General features: G+C 49.3%; 1 protein-coding gene across 1 annotated transcript in view; it reads right to left on the bottom strand.

Annotated features, from left to right (window-relative positions):
• PSD2 (pleckstrin and Sec7 domain containing 2) overlaps positions 1 to 18,499 on the bottom strand; it is a 35,123-nt gene extending 16,624 nt beyond the window's left edge. Inside the window, exons 1-7 of the mRNA XM_061354016.1 lie at positions 18,404 to 18,499; positions 16,387 to 16,734; positions 12,535 to 13,023; positions 10,961 to 11,155; positions 9,257 to 9,337; positions 8,601 to 8,713; positions 6,673 to 6,731 (exon numbers count right to left, since the gene is read on the bottom strand). Of these exons, the coding sequence (XP_061210000.1) occupies positions 6,673 to 6,731; positions 8,601 to 8,713; positions 9,257 to 9,337; positions 10,961 to 11,155; positions 12,535 to 13,023; positions 16,387 to 16,673 (1,224 nt within the window). The 5' untranslated portion in view covers positions 16,674 to 16,734; positions 18,404 to 18,499. The remainder of the gene's footprint in view (positions 1 to 6,672; positions 6,732 to 8,600; positions 8,714 to 9,256; positions 9,338 to 10,960; positions 11,156 to 12,534; positions 13,024 to 16,386; positions 16,735 to 18,403) is intronic.
• Positions 18,500 to 18,710: the final 211 nt, after the last annotated feature.

Genomic DNA, 18,710 nt, shown 5'->3' with positions numbered 1-18,710 from the left:
GTCTTCCCAAACCCCTGAGCATAGCCAGGGGAGTCACTCTGTCAGCCTGCAAGGGCCAAGGGCTGGAGACAGCCTTTTTCCAAGCCTCCTCCTGAACTCATACCTCTCCAAAGGACTTTAGCAGAGGTGTGGAGGAGTCAGTGGGAATTGTAGGGGTGTCTGATACCACAAAGAAAAGATAGGTGTATCCTTGTCATATTTCAGTCTTCAGGCCCTGAGGTCCCCAAGGATAGACCCTGTGGTGACACCACATAGAGCGGACATTGGAGTTAGTGAGGAGAGAGCACGAGCTGCCATCAGCAGTCCTAAGAGGATCCTGACACTGAGTGGGCTTTGCACCCAGGTACTGACAGGATGCCCATCCAGGAGGACCTGGGGGGATGGCCAAGAACAACAGAGCCAGGAATCTGCTCAGGGATTCAGTGAGGAAGAAGGACCTCACTGAGTCACTGGAAGGGGATGAAGCTGCAGCAGATCCTTTAGGACATGCCAAGATGGGTCCTCTGTGCAAGAAAATAACCTCTCGAAAGAGACTGACACCAGAAGCCCCTGCCCACAGACATGCACAACAGCTCACCTGGAGGCTTCTCCCCAAGAGAAAGCATCAGCAAAGAGTGAGGCCTTGGGATTAGCCCACAGTATGTGTGCCCCCCCTTCCCCAAACAATCTGTGTGTGCAGACACACTCTGGCTACACAGGGAGCCTGCGCTGCATCTGAGCACCTCTGTCTCATAATTATGCCTCCTGTCAGTGCCATCTCCAGATGAGCTGGCACCCTTGAGAGAGAAGGGAAAAGAGGAATAATGCACTGCTACAAACCTGCAGTGCCTGGGGACACGGTGCAGCAGAAATCAAGACTCAGATGTCTCTGTTTTCTCACAGGGGAGCCCCATGGCTGATACCCATAACTGCACCCCATAGCTAGAGACTACTGCTAGCTCAGAGAGCTGCAGGGAAACCTGCAGACATGCTGTGTTTTCAGCAGAAGGAAGATAGATTTGTGTACGTGATGGCCAGTAGGTAACAGAAAGAAAGCCAGTAGCACAATGCACATGGAGGAAGGAAGGAGAGTGGGAAAGCAGGTACAAAATGCAGTAATGAGCATCCATGAGGGCAGGAGTTTGGAGGTCAAGTAGGTACATTGCCTGGGAACTTGAGGCACCACATTACTTTGCACAGAGAGAACATGACTACTTCTGCTAGGAGGCAGGAGAGCAGGGTGCACAGCACAGGTCCTTCTGCCTGCAGAGATCCTTCTGCAGTGAGCCAGCAACAAATGCAGAGGCCAACACATTTTAATAATGAGTGGATACAGGGAGATAGAGTGGCACAAGTTAACCAGCCTTGAGGCCCTTTCTTGTGTTTCTCACACATTGCATCCAGGGTATATATTAATCCTAAGGGACGGCTTCTTTTTTATCCTGTGATCTGCCTCCTTCTCTTGCCCAAGATCTCTGAGCTCAGAGACAGCAGCCACACCGTGAAGAAGTGGCTAATTGGTGAGCAATTGAGAAGGACGAAAACACACCCTTTGTCTGAAAACCAGAAGAGGTGATGAGAAAGCTCCAGCAAGGATGCTAATACTGTGAATCAGCTTGTTGGACAAGGTTGTCAAACACTGCAGAGTCAGGGGCAGGATTCAGGCTGGCTGTCAGTAGGATTGATAACAGGATGCTGGGGTGGCTCAGATGAAGTGCAACTTCAAGTCAACAACATCTTAATACTTCAGCTTTCTGCTCTGAGAAACAGGCTGCAGCCTGCCACGCAAATGCAAAGCCCTGCAAATGCCTCCAAATCAACACCAGCTGGATAGAGAAAACAAAGAACCACTCCAGGACACACTGCAGCTTCACTTGACCAACACTTGCAGTGAAATAGTCCTGTGATCATGAGTGACTCAGGAACCAGGCACTGCCTAAGCTTTCGCTCAGTATTTAGCAAGTACAGGGAAACCCAGGAACAACTCTGGAAAGGGGCATTCTGAGAGTGGAGGAGGGTGCCTTGTTAGACCGTTGGTCATCTTGCTGATTCAGCAACATCATCACGTGTAAACATAACCTTCAGGGGAATGGATCTGCGCACCTCAAAGCTTGGTTCTCTGTCCCCTGCTAAACTGGGACCTCTGGGTAGGGAGATGCACCTTCATTTATGGCCAGCCACACAGATAAAGATACTTTGGTTATTTTCTGGTGCATCAGTCACTTACCAGCAATAGAAAAAGCCGGTGAGGCTGCTTCACAGCCACACAGAGCTGCTATTCCTGGTATATCCCCCCTGGCAGAAAAGAACTTCATCCCACCTTGCTCCAGGCCATACAGCAAAGCATGAGAAATCACTATCAGACAATCAGCTGGCACCATGGTGTGCTTGGATGGAAAGCAAGTGAGTGAGCAGTGGATTAAATAGATGAGAAGGAATGGATAGTTAGATAAATGGGTAGGCAGAGTACGGGAATGGATGGACAGAGTGAATGTACACAGAGAGTGTATGAGAATGGAGAGATGCAGAGATAAGGTGTATGACAGCGGTTAGAGTGCATTAGAATAAATTAGGAAGGATGAGATTGATCTGATGGTGGATAAAGAGGGCTGATCCTGCCATCCTATTATTTCAACCCAGTGTAACTCCCCTGTTTACATTTCCAGGGTCCTTGCCTCCCCTGAGCCTCAGCAGCTGCACTGACTCACTCAAGGTGATTGTGGAGCATCTCCTGAAATGTGCAGGATGGCTCTGTCCACTTCCAGAAGACTCTGGGCAGTAGCCAAGTCCCAGCATTAGGAAGCTGGGCAGGTGAGTATGGAGCTGGGTGCTCAGTGGGAAAAGCAGGTACCATGTGAAAGCCCAAGGAGGAGCTCTCCTGGGGCCCAGAGCCTGTGAAGGGTGGCTATCTGTGGTGCTCTCCTCAGCATCCCCTCTGTGAGGTGTTGAACCACTTGAGCTTCTTGACTGGAGGCCCCAGGCATCCAACAGCTCAGCTGCAAAGTGCGCATCTCTGAGCTCCCCAGCATGAGCATCTTGCCCCTAGGACAAGAAACCTGCTTTTACCCAGGTTCTTCTGATCTCTCCCAAATACTAATCTTCAGGAGAAAATACCCTACAAGCACATTTATGCATCAGCATGAAGTGATAGCCATTGGTGTGATTGGACCAAGGGATCTGGTAGTAGATGTGATCTAGGCTGCAGGAAAGGAACTACCCAGCTGCAGGGAACAAGCCTGCAAACTCGGGGTACCAATGGCCCCTTGGCCAGGCAAAGCTGCTGTGGGCAGACTGCTGTTGCTCTGCAGAATATGCAAGCCATTGCTTGCATCTCAAGACTCTTCAGCTGTCCAAATGCTATTTACACAGCAGTGCTAACACCAAACCATATGTTTGGCTTAAGGACAATATGAGAGGGTTTGTAAGATTAATAGGAATGGACATGTAGAGTTAGGAGCTGTCAGGGTTCCCAGTTCAGGCTTTGTTTAGTGGCCATGAGAGCTGCTGGCCTGCTTTGGAACAAATGCTAAAGCTTGTCATATTACAAAGTGACTCCAGAAGCTGGGCTTTCTTGAAGTACCAAAACACAACCACAAGTGCTGGTGATGCCTTGGTGTTGATCTGTCGCAGTCCTTCCATGGCCAGCAGTTCTGAACAAGGAAGGATAACACTGACAGCTGAAAGGGAAACACCCCAAAGCTTTGTCTCCAAGGGGCAGAGATGGAGTAGAGGAGCACCTACTTTACCATAACATCTCCTGGAGCTCAAAGAGCACCAGCAGAGCAATGTAGAGCTGCAATAACATGGATTATACTACAAGGCTTGTAATGTTTGATGGTGATTGCCGGCTTTTAAACACCAACTCTGGGTGGTTCTATAAAAATGAAAATGTCATTTCAAGACAGTAAGTTTTCTGGACAGTTTGGAAACAGAGTTTGAGTCTACCTGCTGTAGAAAATCAACAGTACTAAGGTAATACTCCAGTGGGGCCAGTATCATGTTTTCAATATCATGTTTTAAAGCCAGTCTCACCACTTTTAAGAGTGGACTCAGTATATGTTGAATGCTGCTGGAATGGTGAACTAGCCCATTCTAAAGACACTGCTGTAGGAAACTGCCCCTTTACAGAAACAAATCAACCACCCTTTCCTAACCAAAGGAATTTCCCACTCCATGGCAATGCACACTAAAACAGAGACACACACACAATATCAAATTAGGAAATCAAATAAATAGTGATGTACAATATCACAACGGCATCTTTAACAAAAAGGGGTGAGAGACCAAGTGACACAACCCCAGGTACGCTGCAGTTTATGGAGGTTTCTTCACAGAAGTTCATGTGATGCGTATCAGCTGCTAATGGATTGCTAAGTAGTGAAGGACACTGCACAACCACTGAGGGATCCAGACAAACAAAAGTCTTTCTTTAACACAGAAAAAATAAGTCAAATGCCACTGCTTTAAAGCAAAACACTAGAATGACTGCACTTACCACCTGGTAAAGGGTTAAAGAGCAGAAAGAGAGGTTCCAGGAGCAGAAGGAAGAAAACAAAAAAGGAGGAGAAGGAGAAGAAGAAATTAATATTATACATGAGGAAAAATAAAGAGAAGGTTTTTCACAGAAACACTCAGGCATTTCTACACCTGCCCAAACGAAAGCTGCTTCTCCTTTGCCTAGATAGCATGAGATCATTTCTTCTCACCAGGGCTCTTAGCCAGCTTCTCAATGAAAAATAGAAACGGCGAGGTTTTAGAGGTTGAGGGTTGGGGTGGGTTTGGGGTTTTTGGTTTTTTGTTTTTTGTTTTGACTTTTCAATGATTTCTATCTTCCCAGAGACATATTTGGGATTTTTCAACTAAAAATCTAGACAAAATAAGATTATTTTGGAGTCAAGTTGCATACTTTGCCTTCTGCCGTAATGCTGCTTGCTGCAGGAAGTGCTTTGCTGAACATATTTTCTCAGCTCCAACCATTCCTGATGAAGGATGAATGCTTTGTGAGACCTTCCCAGGATCCAGCCCCACCGATATCCCACCACATACAGAGGCAGTTTGCCTAGACACATCACTGGCAGCCATGTGGGTGGGAATGGAGCCAATGGCCAGTGTACCACTGGTCACAGGGTGTCAGGTCCCCAAAGGATGAGATCACAGCAGCTGTAGCCAGCTTGGTGCAGGCCACAGTGCACATCTGGAAAAGACGCTCTTGCACAGACCAGTAATACTCTTCACTGACTGCTGCATCAAAGCCAGGCCACTGTTATGAAGGCTGTGTCTGTGCTGTAATGGTGGGGAGGGTCTCCCCAGCTGAACTGTCAGGATGGAACTGGTGGCCTTTGCATCATCACCATTATGGGCAAAGAGCACTCCTATAGTGTTCTTTTCTCACCCTCCACAGAAGGCTCCAGTCAAAGATGATTGTAAACCAGTTTACAAAAAAGGAGCTGGACTATGACCTATTGCTCCTTATTTGGCAAAATCAGGGCAAGCCCCTGCAGACGCACAACCAATTGTTACTAGCTGGAGGCAGAAGAGGACACTGATAGTACAGCCCGGAAACCATGGGCTTATGGGGCAGAAAGACCGTGTGTGGGTTTCACATGCACAAGGTGCAATAAAAAGACACGTGCACTCCACCCCATCCACTGCCATTCCTCCTCCAACTTCACGTAACTTCTGGGGAGTCTGTGGCTCCAGGTCAGAGCTCCCAGAGGGGCTATGAAAGAAGGTACTTCTCAGTGACCTGAGACTTGATGAGCCCCTCTTCCCTGGGAAGGAGCGCCCTGAGGCTCACAGTCTCCCTCCTGCAGTTAGCTTTCTGAATGTTCATTTCTCTTTTTCTGCTGTTCCCCATTATTATGATCAGTGTTATTATCATTGACATTATTTCTATTATCACTCTATTTCAGTTATTAAACTGCTCTTATCTCAACCTGAGGGGTTTACATTCTTCTAAGGGTAGACAGTGTCACAGTGCTGTCCCCTTTGCCCCAGCACATCTTTCCCCCGCAGTTTTCTTCCCACTCTGCTCTGTTATCAACACCCTGCTTGACCTTTTAGGAAAGAAACAACCTCTGCACCTGAAAGAGCCTCTAAAAGGTAGTGAGAGATCTTCTGACAGCCTCTGCTGTCCTTTGGGCAGTGAGCTCAGCTCATCCTGCCCTTTGTCCGGAGGCCTCTCTGATACGAAACTCTCCAGTGGCTGGCTGCTACGTCTTAAGGAAAACGAACAGTTGAGACTTACTTCATGTTTTGGGAAGAAAAGATCAAATCCAGACCTGTAAGAAGCCATTTTCTCCCTTGAAGTAGTTTCTGCGATAAGGGGAGGTGTCTGGTGTTTGAACTGCAAGAAACTGCAGCACAACTGGTGCTGCTGTTTGCGAGCCTCACAGGGACTGGTGGTGAAGAGCTCTCCCTAATTGCTCCTGGGACAGGGCTGATGCATGCAACAGGTCCTGGGAAGAAAGCTGCATTGCCTGTGCCTATATAAGATAGCTGATGGCAGCAGGAGATGTGCCTTTGGCTTAAATGTGGAGTGACTGCCCCCATGTCTGGATCTGGCATCCAGAACTCCCCATGTGGGGCTCATCAGAGTATTGACAATATCTCAGTTTGCACAGCCTGCATAAGGGGACACACCTCTATACCAGGAAGGAAAATGGAGAGGAGGAACCTTCAAGCACTACTTACATGGCCATGAAGATCTGTGTTTAGCAGCATCAGGGCACAGGTGAGCGTATGAATCCCATCTGAAACACACAACAGTCAGGTAACAAAGATTACCCCCCTTCCCATGCGATTTTGGTGTTTGCTGTCTTGACAGCCTACCCATTGCTAAACAAGGGTAACTGTTATATCTGGGGACCTAAAAGAACACCTGTCTCCTTCGACTGCGTAAGACAGTTGTCAGTGTGTGCCCACAGATGGACTGCTCCACTGAACCAAGCCAGACATGACATGACATGATGCTCCTGGCTTATTTCCCTTGTGCGTGCTGCTCTGTGAATTGCTGCCAAGGGTCAGACTGTGACTTCCCCTCCGGTCCAGGTGTGGAAGTAGCGCTGGTTGTTTCTTGTGGAGGCAGATGTGCAGCCACAGAGAGCCAGCTATGGCCTGTTCCTGTCCAGGTCAGCCACCAAGCTCTAAACACTGCCAGCTAAAGGCAATAAGGCACACAAGCCCAGGATGAAGATAGCTGAGCACATGAGCTTCTCTCTTTCTTGGAAGAACCATGGTCTGAGGAAGAGTTTCTGATGGGAACATCATGTATTTCTCTATGAGAGCTTATAGTCTTGAGGAGATGGTGTGATGGATGTTACCCTTCAAGAGAAACGCTTCCTCAGAAAGATATTCCTTCACTTTCACAAGGAGCAGCTTTAGGTTTAGGACAAAATGCCTTTCCAGTGCATATATTTTAGTCTCTATGTGAGGTTCTAGGCTGACATCTTACAGGTGGCTTTACTGTATCACTTTGGTCAGGCACACCATGTCCCACATGGCCCCAGGGTGGAGTTGGTGTCCCAAAACCAGCTATTCCTTCAGTCTTGCTTGGTTCAGTTTCATTCACTTTTTCTCTCTGCTCAGTGTCACAACACAACCACATAGTTCCTCCATGTCTGGGATTCACCAGTAAAGGAAAGCATTAATAATGTGCCCAAGACATCACTTCCTGGGAATGAAACCAGTCACCCCACTCAGCTTCTGCCACTTTTGTTTGCAGCATCCCAACATTCAAGGCTGAAGTGACCCTCAGTGCTGCAACAGCCACATCTCTATCAGTGGAACTGTTACTGAATAAGCATGTAGCAACATCCTGAAATATCTTGGAGGGCTGTAGAACCTTCTCAGCTGCCTGATAATCTCCAGACAGCACTGTCCTGACTCTTCCATGTCTCTATGCCAATAGACCATCACAGCCAGAGGTGATTTTTTAGAAATCTGGATAATACACAGTGGCTTAAACTTCTTGTTGCTAGAATACCCTTTGAAGTTCAGGCTGGAGGCAACAAGGAACTGCTTCCTGAAGGAAGAACCTGCAATAGCTTTGTCAGGTTACCATGCATCTAGTGCCTGCTTTTGCAGTATCTGGTTAATGACATGAAGCAAAGGCTAATGGTCATAACAGCAGCAGCAGTAATGTGTTTCAGATCCACTTTTCCTTATTCTTAGTAGTTTTGTGCTATTTGGAAGTGTAACATTTGAAAACAGACCCCACTAGCAGCAGTGACATCTCCACTGAGGGCCGTGCAATATGAACTGAGTTTAACTCAGTTCTGAACCATTGCCGTAGTGTGGCTCCAGCCCCGGCTCTGTAACTGTTGTTACCCACATGGCAAAGCTTGCATTTTGCTTGATCAGTCACTGAGCTCCAAATACCCTGAAGGGTCAAATCCTGATCTGGCTCCCTTGGTGGGGGAGGGCGGGGGGGGAAGTCTGTACAGCACCCAGTGTCCCTAGGCCGTACCAGTGCAAGGAGCATCAGCAGGGATGGATCAGCCTCACCTGACCAATGGGTGCTACTCAGGCCTGGCTGTGGATGCATGGTTTCACACTCAGGCTGTGACAAACATGCACTTTGAGTGCAATGGGCGCTAGAGTCAAGGAAAGAAAAGGGCTACCTTCGGATGTGCTCTCCTCTGGGTTGCACTGGCAGTACCGCCGGGAGAAATGGATGAGCACGCGCTCCCGCTCCTGTGTCTCTCCCATCAGTGGGAATGCTTTCAAGAATGTCCTGCAGAGAGAACGGGATACTTAAAAACGTGATGGATCAATCTGCTGGGCAGCATCCATGCTAAGGCAGGAGATGGAAAGGGGGGTCAGAGCAGCTAGGAAGGCTTTTGTACTCTCCCCAGCCTGTGCACCCCTGGACCCTTGCAGGTACAATACAAAGGGTTTCTATGGAGCCAGCTCTGGGCTGTGTAGGGAAACATGCTGCCAGCTGAGATCTGACCCACCTCTGGCTTGATGGCACCAGGATGGATTGTCCGTCCCCAGGCAAGAAGTTGCTCCCACTTGCTCTGATTTTGTACGGGATGGGATTCCTGGGAAAGCTGCTCTCCACCATGGGGAAGCAGGCTGTGGGCCCTCCTGTCGAAGCCCACTTTTGGTGGCAGTACCTTGTGCCAAATGTGACACCAAAGCAAAGATTAAATGACAACCTGGAGCTCCCCCAGTCCCTGCTCCTATCACACGGACGGCCTCCATGGCATCAGGAAGCCTGGAGGAGAAACCCACCACGCTGCTCTGTCCACCCCAGCGCCAGAGTCCAGCTCACCTGAGTGCTTTGTCAAGGGTCAGGCCAGTGAAGTCAAAGAAGCTGAGATACTCCTCTGCTACCAACTTGCTAAACTCGTTACTGTAATTAAAGAGGGAGCAGTCAGCCCTTTCATCAGGGAAGAAGACACTGTTTACAAGAGGAACAGCAAACTGCTGCCACCAGCCAGCCCAGCTCCCAGTGAGACACTGCAGATGTGATCCCAGACCCAGGGAAACTTTCTCCTAGCTTGAAATGCTGCTGGAGACCTCCAAAAGGCCCTGACATGCCCCCAGCCTAGCACTGCAGCTGCTAGCTTGAGACAGTTCCCAGGGAGAGATGCCTGTACCCACTGCACCCCTCTGCCGTGCTGCTGGCCAGGCAGAGCCTCCTCCCAAACCGGACAGGAGAAGGAGGACATAAGGATGTGCTGTGCTAAGCAGGCACCTTCTCTCCTAACTAGTCCTGTCCCACTGCTGGACGTGTCCCCTCCTCCTACCGCAGTACTCATGCTTGCACCCCACATCAGCCCCTATCTCACCCTCTCAACCCAGCACACCACTCGCATGTCAGATGGATGCTGCTGGGAACGGAGGAGGAGAGCTCAGCTGGGATCCTGACCCTTCTTATCCCTGAATGCTTCTCCAGAAACCATTCCCCTGCCATGTTTTTGGGGGATGCGTGGGGACGCGTTGGCTTTAAAGCCAACTCAGGTAGTGGAAGTGCAAGAATAATCAATGAATTCTGGCAGGAAATGGAAGATTATCTCACTATTCTCAGGCTTTGCCATATACAATTTCTTTTCCTTCTCCCCACAAAATGAAAAACATATTGCTAAGCATATTGTGTATGATATAATTATATGACAGTAAGCTGTGACGTCAAATTTGAAAGGAGAAGGTTAGACCTGAGGCAGCAGCAATCAGCAATGCACCTGCTACAAGAACCACAGCAAAAGAGAACAGGGATGCTGCCAGTGATGCAAAGAACCTCTAAAAGATCATTCATGGACTCCTTTTTCCCAGGACTAAGCTGGGAGTCACAGGTGATCCTTGGTACCAAAAGCTTGGGTATTTGCTGAGGGACGCTTGTGTTCTGCTGATGTGGACAGGACTGAGGCATTTCAAAGACATAAAAACCACCCCAGCAACACAGATTATATCTGATTCAGGAGAAGGATGATGCAGATTGGTGTCTTCACACCCACTGGCATCCTAAAATAAACTGTTACTGCTACACTCGTTGCTGTTACTCTGTCTTTTAGAAATCTCTGTAACTCTTCCACTTGCCCAGGCAAATCTACCAGGTTGGACCCCAGTGGGCTCTCCATCAAACCCTTCAGGCCATCTATAGACTGGCTCAGATGGTGTTGGGGTATAGACATGAAAAACCTAGTGACTGGCAGGGAGCCCAGTGCAATCCAGGTCTGGATCCCAAACCCTTCAGCCTAGGGATTGCTTTAGGGGCAATCTTTCTGGGCCCTTTCCCAAGGCAGGAAGCTCTTGGTTCTGGTGGACAGCAGCTTGTGGCATTTGATGCCCAATACACACAGGCAACTTGTAGGATTCAGATTGCCAGGGCATTGTGCTTGGACCAGTTTCAACTGGAAGGATCTCCAACAGCCCCACTTCCATCCAACAAGCCCTTGTAACAATGGCTGCAAGTCCCTTCCTACTCTGTTCCATCCTCCCAGCACGACCAATGCGCCACCACATCCCCACTTACTTCTTCCCAAGCTGGCGTGCCACATCGCAGCGCTTGAACCCTTCAAGGTTGTAAAGGCGCTTGGCCAGCCTCTTGGCAGCCTCGCTATCTGCCCTGCAGCCGTTGGCCAAGGTGTCTGTGCTGCCCTGGTCAAGCTGCTCCGTGCTGCCCAGGTCAGAGTCGGAGTCTGACAGTGCATCTTTCAAGCTGGCGTCGCTACACAGAAACAAGAAACAATTCAAGGAGCAGCAAAGTGACTTGAGGAAACCCACCGAAAAGAGCACATTTTGAGTTCTTCTCGTCCTAACCAAAAAATAAGGAAGACCAAGAATACATCTGTGAATCTGGCATTGGACAAACCCTTTCATTGCAGGTCGAAGGAAACAGTACAATTTAATTTCAAATTTGTAGAAAAGAATTGAAGGGAAGGTGACTTCTCCCTGAGAAATAAGGATGTAACCATTCAGAACAAGCAGCCCCAATGCTTTTTTTAAGCTTCCTCTCTCTCCACTGGTATGGAAAGGGATACCAAGCTCTTTCAGACCTCTGGGCTTTCAGGGAGCCTTAGAGATAGGTTATATGCTTTCCAGTTCAGATTATTTGCTGAGGATGAGAAACTGTCCTTGTACAAATCATGCCACAGGTCTGGGACTGGCACCAGAGCTGCTGTCAGTGGTGGATTGCTCCTCTTCAAGTTTCTTGTTGGTGGTGTGGCCAGATGTTCCCACAGACAAAATGCTGAGCAGCCCCACTGGCATCATGTAGATGGGGATGTATACACTTATTTTCTTGCCCAAGGCCAGTTCTGGCACCTATTCACATGTTTTTGGGCGGTGTGACTCACTGAAGGCTGATAAGCTAGCTGGACATCCAGCTCCTGTTCTCTGCCTACTCATCACCAGCCTTCCTCATGCAAAGAAGTGCCCTGCAGATAAGCTGCTGCCTCCCAGTGATGAATGTTTGGGTCTGAGCTGGTCCAGAGGATGAAGTCTCTGCTGATAGCACTGCCTGCAGAAGAACCTTTGGGAAGGCACTCAGTCCTATCTGAACCTCGAAGTGTCCCTGCCCATTAGTGCACATTTGCGAGTGTGCCTGACTGCCTCCAACATGCCAAGGGCTTTTACAGATGTCAGGTAGACCAGGCAGTGGTGTACCCAGAGGAGTCCCAGCTTTGCCTGCTGCAAGAACAGACAGGATTTGTGAGCAGTCAGATGAATGGCGGCGAGTTCCAGAGCAAGCATCAACACCAAGTGCAGAGCCTTGGCTTTTCCTGGGCTTGCAGGGCTCCTGCAGGACCCTGCAGCTCACTGCAGTTTGGGGTCCTGGGTTTGAGAACAGTGAGGACTCAATATCACAGGTCTGCTGGTGACTGCCTGGCCTAATGCCATTAAGACCTTGGTCCCCAGCTGCAGTCCTAACTTACAGGTAGGAAAGGTTTTCCCATTGGCATTTGGCCTCTCTGCCATGACAGCACATGAAAGGAAACAAGGGGGAAAAAGGCAGCTCCATCTCTATCATGTCCTCTGCATCTTGCTCCTAGGCTGAGACCCCATAAGACAAAGAAGCCTTGCCCAAAGAATTCCAGCTTGTCTTACCTGATGGAGTTAATGATCTTGGTGGCATCTTCCTCTGACCCTTCCACGTGGAACCCGTTTGGGATACTCTTCAAGGACAACCGGCTTAGCACATTCTCTGACCTGCTGCTGGTGATTGAGTGCCTGAGAGGGCTCCCAAAATCCCCCTCCACTGGCTTCGCTGCTGCCTGCTCTTGCTTATCAGCAGCCGTGTGGTGAAGAGCTTCTCTCTGCTGGGCTACCAGTTTCTGCTCCAGGAGCTCTGGGCTGTCCTTGACTCTTTGCTGGATCAATGGGGTGAGTGGGGCCTCAAAACTGACACAGCTGTCTGTCTCATCTGTGAGAGAGAGGACATCCAAAGAGTCCAAGCTGCTGTAGTATGTACCCTTCATAAGGTCAGACTCAACGATCTTCTCAAAGGTTGAGCTGAACCCATCCCTGATGTCTTTGAATTGAAAATGTTCCTTGTCATCCTCACTGCAGCTCAGCTTGGCATCTCCAGAAGCAAACCTGGACCAAAAGGGGAAAAGTAGAAAATACTGTCAAAGCAATTGCTTGCGTTGTTCCACTTCAAAAGCATGAAGACCCTTAAGATCAAGGCCATTTCATCCAACTTCAAATGTGGGCAGCAAATGTCCTTGATCCCTTTTATAGCAGAGAAAAAGCAGAAGCTTTTAGGGAGCAATTCATATGCTGTAACTTAAGCTTTTTTTCTTGGATAAGGCACTCTAGAAGTGCAAGGCACCCTACAAATACTTTTCTCTCCACTAAGAGAGATGTAAAAGGTGATGAACACACACCCAGGCAAGGGAGGCTCCACAGCTAGCCTGTGGGATTCAGGCACAGCATTACAGCTATGAACCTACAAGTAGGCTGGGAGTATGCAAGAGGCTAGGAGGGGACACAGCTGGTACAGCTGACCCGAACTGACCAAAGACATATTTCATGCCATATAATGTCATCCTCAGAAAAAAGAGGGAAAAAATGGAGGGGGTGGTGGGTGGTCTTTCAAAGGAGCCATTGCTCAGAGGCTGGCTGGGCATTGGTCTGCTGGTGGGACATGTTGAGTGCTTGCTTTTGCATCACTTTTGCCCACCTTTCACTTATTAAACTGCTTTTATCTCAACCCACAAGTCTGCTCACTTTCCTCTTCTGATCCTCTCCCCAGCCAGCAATGAGGAGTGATGAGCAAGTGGCTGGATAGGTGCTTAGTCGCTGGTTGGAGTCAACACATTGCACCTCCTCAGTGGTTGTCTCAGTTTGGAAACCCTGTGTCAGCACCATGGCTGTGCCCAGTGTCCCTGCTCATGATCATGGTCTCACCTTGCAGCAGAACGTGCTGCCCTGATGAATTCTGGGGGTGGATAAGGGATGAGCAGGTTTCCTGTGCCAGTGAACAAGATGCTGAACCTGTGCATGCCCAAACCAGCTCCAGTAATGCTTCTCCTTGCACGCCATTTTCAAACCTCGCTCTACACCCACAATGGTAAAAACTTACATGAATCTGTAGACTCACATAATTCCTTGATTCCAGGAGCTCAGGGCTTAAGAAAACAGTCACCCACTTCATCAGATCTGGCCATGCAGCAAATCAGACATAAGCAGAAATGAGACAGCAGCTCCAGCCCAAAGAGCCCTCATCCTCAGGACTGCTTGTCTTCACAAATCCATCCATCCCTGCAGGCTGAACTGCAGTTCCTGGCCATGATGGTGTGTACAGAAAAGATTGGCTTTCACAAAGCAGGTGGGACTTTACAAGTTTCATCCCCTTGTGACAGGAAGGACTTTGCAGCCTCCATTACACCCAGCAGTGGGAATTATAGACCTGCCTTGGCAGCTTATCACAGTGCCAAACTTCTTGCAATAGCCTCCATCTCCAGTGAACTTTCACCTCCCCTCCCCTACAGAGGGTCTACATCCTCCCCACTCCAAGGGAAAAACCCCTTTTTAGTGTCCCCAGGTCCTCCAAGACAGCCATCACACTACCATTAACTGTCCATATCACAGCACTTGTACTCTGCAGACCTTTCATTATCTCTTGGACCCACATTCATACAGCAGGCAAAAATGTGGGAAAGGCTGCACAGGGCAGACTGCAGAGACCAGGGCAGGAGCCATGGCCCTGAATGGGTCAGTGAGCACCAATAAGTCAGGCACATCACATCTCTCCTTGTGTGGTTCCAGAGAAGACACAGAGACTTTCTAGAGCTTTCACCAGTTCAGAAGTACCGTCTGCATCTAATCCAAGCAAAGCCAGGCTAAGGTGGAAGACACTGAAAGACCTCGCTTGTGTGAATGAACCTGACATAGCCTCCCCACAGAGAAGTGTGCCTACTTATTACACAGCAGGGAAGGCAATTGCTTTCCTTAAATAAGGAGCCATATATTTATTTGCATTGTAATCACAACCTTTTGTTAGTGTATTGAAGTAACGCTGTATCTAATTGCCTGTGCTGCCTTTCCCAGTCAGCTCTGACGCGCTGTTTTATTGCTCATGGCAAGGCATGCAGAGCAATGCACTGCATTCCTATTGCAGCCCAACTGTACTGGGTTTTTATACACTGAGCTGTTTACATGTCGTTTCTCACTGTTTAATTAGTTGTAATAAAGTACAACCTATCTCACTGTGCTGGTGGAGTGGGGAGTCCTGTCAGAGCAGGACATGATGGAATCAGCCCTTTCCCAACCATGTGCTGCAGGCTTTCTGAAAAGCTTTTCTGAACTTGACTTACGTGATGCTATAGGACACCATGGGAGGAAACATGTGGGCAAAGGCAGCAGTCCCAAACCTGCAGGTACTAAATGCATCTGCAAACCAAAGATGGGGATCCCTCTATTAAAAAGTTTTACCTTTGTACTAGCTCATGGGGCTGAAAGCAGAGAATATCATTCCCTGGTGAAGCTCAGAGTCTGGCTGCAGAGCTGAGACCTCCCTGATCAACAAGGCCAGTGCTAGAGGCTTCTAGGAAGGTGCGAGACCTCTAGGCAGCAAAGCCACAATGATAGGAAAATAGGGTTTTAACAACTGATATATTGGCATGCTAATGCATGCCATAGGATAAACTAGAAAGGGGTAAAACGGATCCAGTTAATGCAAACTGCAGCACAAGCAGTTTAGCTTTAGCTGTGCTTTAGCTTTAGTACTAAACTGTATTTCCTTGACTCTTTTAGCAACCATTTCCTGCATAGCTGCACTAACCTACCTTCAGTGGGGCAATCATGGTTTCTTTCTCCAGCTCCGCCATGGAGTCAGTGACCCTGGATGACTTTTCTCCCCTTTAATCCTCAATTGGTTCAGTGGGAAAAGCAAGACTCAACCCAGCCTCTTCTTGTAGAGTACTTCAGGATTCAGGGAAAAAAATGCACCATAGGAGCACCAACATATGGGTGCTTGCAGCATCTCTCCTGTGCCAGGGTAGGTACAGAGATAGGGCCAAGAGAGTCACAGAAGCATCAACCTCAAGTGACTAAATCACAGACCCCTGGATGATTTCTGTTGGCAAAGGGATTCTATGGTAAGTTATTTCAGGTAACTGCTGTAAGGGCTGCAGCTGAATCTCCAACTTGCAAGTAGGACATCCCAAAGTGATCACAACCAGCACCCTCGAGACCCTTAAAGCTTCTCCTTCGCTTTAGTGACTCTGTGGGGAGACACTGGCTCTAACCCCAGCTTCTCTGCATTTCTAACAGGGAAAAGCAGTGCAAGAGGCCCAGAGAGAAAAAGAGTGAAAAGCCACATTCAGCCATGAGAGCAGCTGCAGCTTTTAAAGCTGATGAGTTACACATGGAGCAGAGTAACCCAAACCAGGGAGGCTTGAGAGCCAGCACACGTAAACCAGCCCCGAGCCAGCATTAGGATCGCTTCACACTCACCCGAGCTCCTCCTCCTGCTCATCAATGCTCAGAGCTCCCGAGGACCCCAGGATGCTGTGCCACCGCTCCTTGCTGAGGGTCTCACCAAGGTCCTCCTGCCTAGGGGAGCCCCTGTGCTCCGGACCTGCGCTGCTGGGGCTGCCCGTGCCGCCGTCCTGCTCCGCACCGTTCGCCAGGCTCTGCTCCCCATCAGGCTCTGGTGGTGGCTCATCCCCATTGCTGCAGGCTGGGGAACGCTGCTCGCAGCCATCTGCAGCCGGCCATGGGACGTGGCTGTTCTCACTCATATTCTACTCGTCCCAGCGCTTACGGGCTCCCTCCCCGCGCTCAGCTCAGGCTCGGCACCACCTACAGCAGAGAAGAAACACGTCATGAAAGGCACGGGCTTGCTGATCCCAGCTCAGAGGGGCAGCAGTTTGAAGCAGAGCACAGGAAAATGTCCCCCATGGCTTTTGACTCCTCAGAGCAAAAGCAAAAACCCCAAACTAGGGTTTGCCACTTTGGCAAAGACCGGTGCTCATTGCTCAGCACAGTGAGAGCCAGAGAGGAAAACCTGCCAGCATGGTCTTGAGCCATCAGGGGCCCAGGCACCCTCTCCTGCTGCTCCCACAACCCCCAGACAGTCCCAGCATCAAGCACAGGTGAACTGCACCACACAGAATGTTAACACCACAGCTATGGCAGGGCTGGGAACAGGAATGTGGCACCTCTGATTTTCCCATACTGGCCACCATGGTGCTATTCCCAACTATTCCCTGCCCACCAGAAATAGGAGAGATAGGGGAAGTAGGAGATAGGTGTGATTTCTTCTTTTTGAACACATCTAAGCAGCTGGGATGTGATTCAGCCTGTGTGATTCTCCCTGCTGACTCTGCATTTTGCAGAGCTTCTTGCCTGCCAGAGTAACGCTTCTCTTTTCCCAACACACAAGTACTGCTGAAAGGTGTCATGAGTTGCCAGCTAAGACTGGTGAAAGTATCTGTACTGAATATACCCCAGAATGCTCTCTAGAGGGCAAGGGAAAGATGTTTTGCAATGAATGAGACGTCCTTATTGGCAAACATGCCCATGGACACTAGGTTTGCAGGTACTACAAGCACTGCCCTTTGCCATGGGCTGTAGCCACACAGTGCCATGCAGGGGGGTTGGAACTAGATGACCTTTGAAGATCCCTTCCAACCCAAACTATTCTATGATTCTCCATTGCAACCCCTGCAGCTGCCACCAGAAATGATCGCTTGTAGGAGCAGGAGTTTCTGTATGGTGCTCAGGCTGACCATGATACCAGCTGATTTTGCAAACATTATCTGTCTCCACCTGCACAGGAAGCATGGCTAATCAACTACAGCAGGCAGATGGAACCCCTGTGTTCTCCCCCAGCTTCTGTTCCTAACTCGCATCTCAAGCGGATCATTTCGACTTCCAGCCTCAGCTTCCCTCTCTGTAAGCCAGGGATTATACATCACCTCTAAGAAGCCACAAGGGTGCTCAGATGCCTGCAATGGGTTCTGGGTGAACCAGCTTCCTCAGCTGCAGCTCCTGTTGGTGGTAAGATCACTAATTGCTGGGCCAGTGCAGGGCTCTTAGTTCCTGGCAACAAGAGGTGCTGGTTGACAGCTCCCTCCACTCTTACAACCCATCACCCTGGAGATGTCAGCAGCCTCCTCCCTGCTGATGATTCCTCTACACTTGGGCAAGGAGAGAGGTGGGATTCAATCCTAAATACCCCTCAACAGCCTCGGTACAGGCAGATCCACACAGGTAGGTGCTGAGTTCCTAACTAGCAGGATCCCAAGGGTAACCCAAATCCCTGGCTGACTTTGCTCCAGTCCCATAACCCAGGCACAACTGGACCCAGGATCTGGCCTGCCCTTCATGTCCTGCTCCCCACAGTTAGATACATGGTGAGCTGAGGAGTTCAGAGCCCCATACAGGGTGGGTTTGGGGAGAAGGGTAGCACATGCCACAGTCATGAGACGGAGCAGTTCCCTCCTTGAGGTGACACTGGCAGCTTTACCTTTTCTCCAGGTGCATCCGTGTACATCCCCTGCTGTCACAGCATCACTGCTCCTGTCACACAACTGGGAGCCTCCAGTTCCTGCAGGATCACTGCCTGTAAGAAGAGATCAGAAAGTAAGACTCAGGCCAGAGAAGAGAACCCCACTGACCAAATGCCACTGCTCCATAGCCTGTTCTTTGCAAAGCACTGCAAGTATTCTGCCCTCTGCACTCCCTGGCTTTCAGGAGCAACCAAATGCAGGAGCCATTCCTAGAAAGGACCTCTCTCTTCTTTCTTTATAAAGTCTCCCTGACCAATTAAAGCA

The sequence above is a fragment of the Neopsephotus bourkii genome, unplaced genomic scaffold (assembly GCF_033783945.1).
Source record: "Neopsephotus bourkii isolate Nb327-2 ecotype Australia unplaced genomic scaffold, CSIRO-AGI_Nbou_v1 NB_716, whole genome shotgun sequence".
NCBI lineage: Eukaryota > Metazoa > Chordata > Aves > Psittaciformes > Psittacidae > Neopsephotus > Neopsephotus bourkii.
The sequence above is the reverse complement of the archived record's forward strand: the minus strand, read 5'-3'. Positions and strand labels throughout refer to the sequence as shown.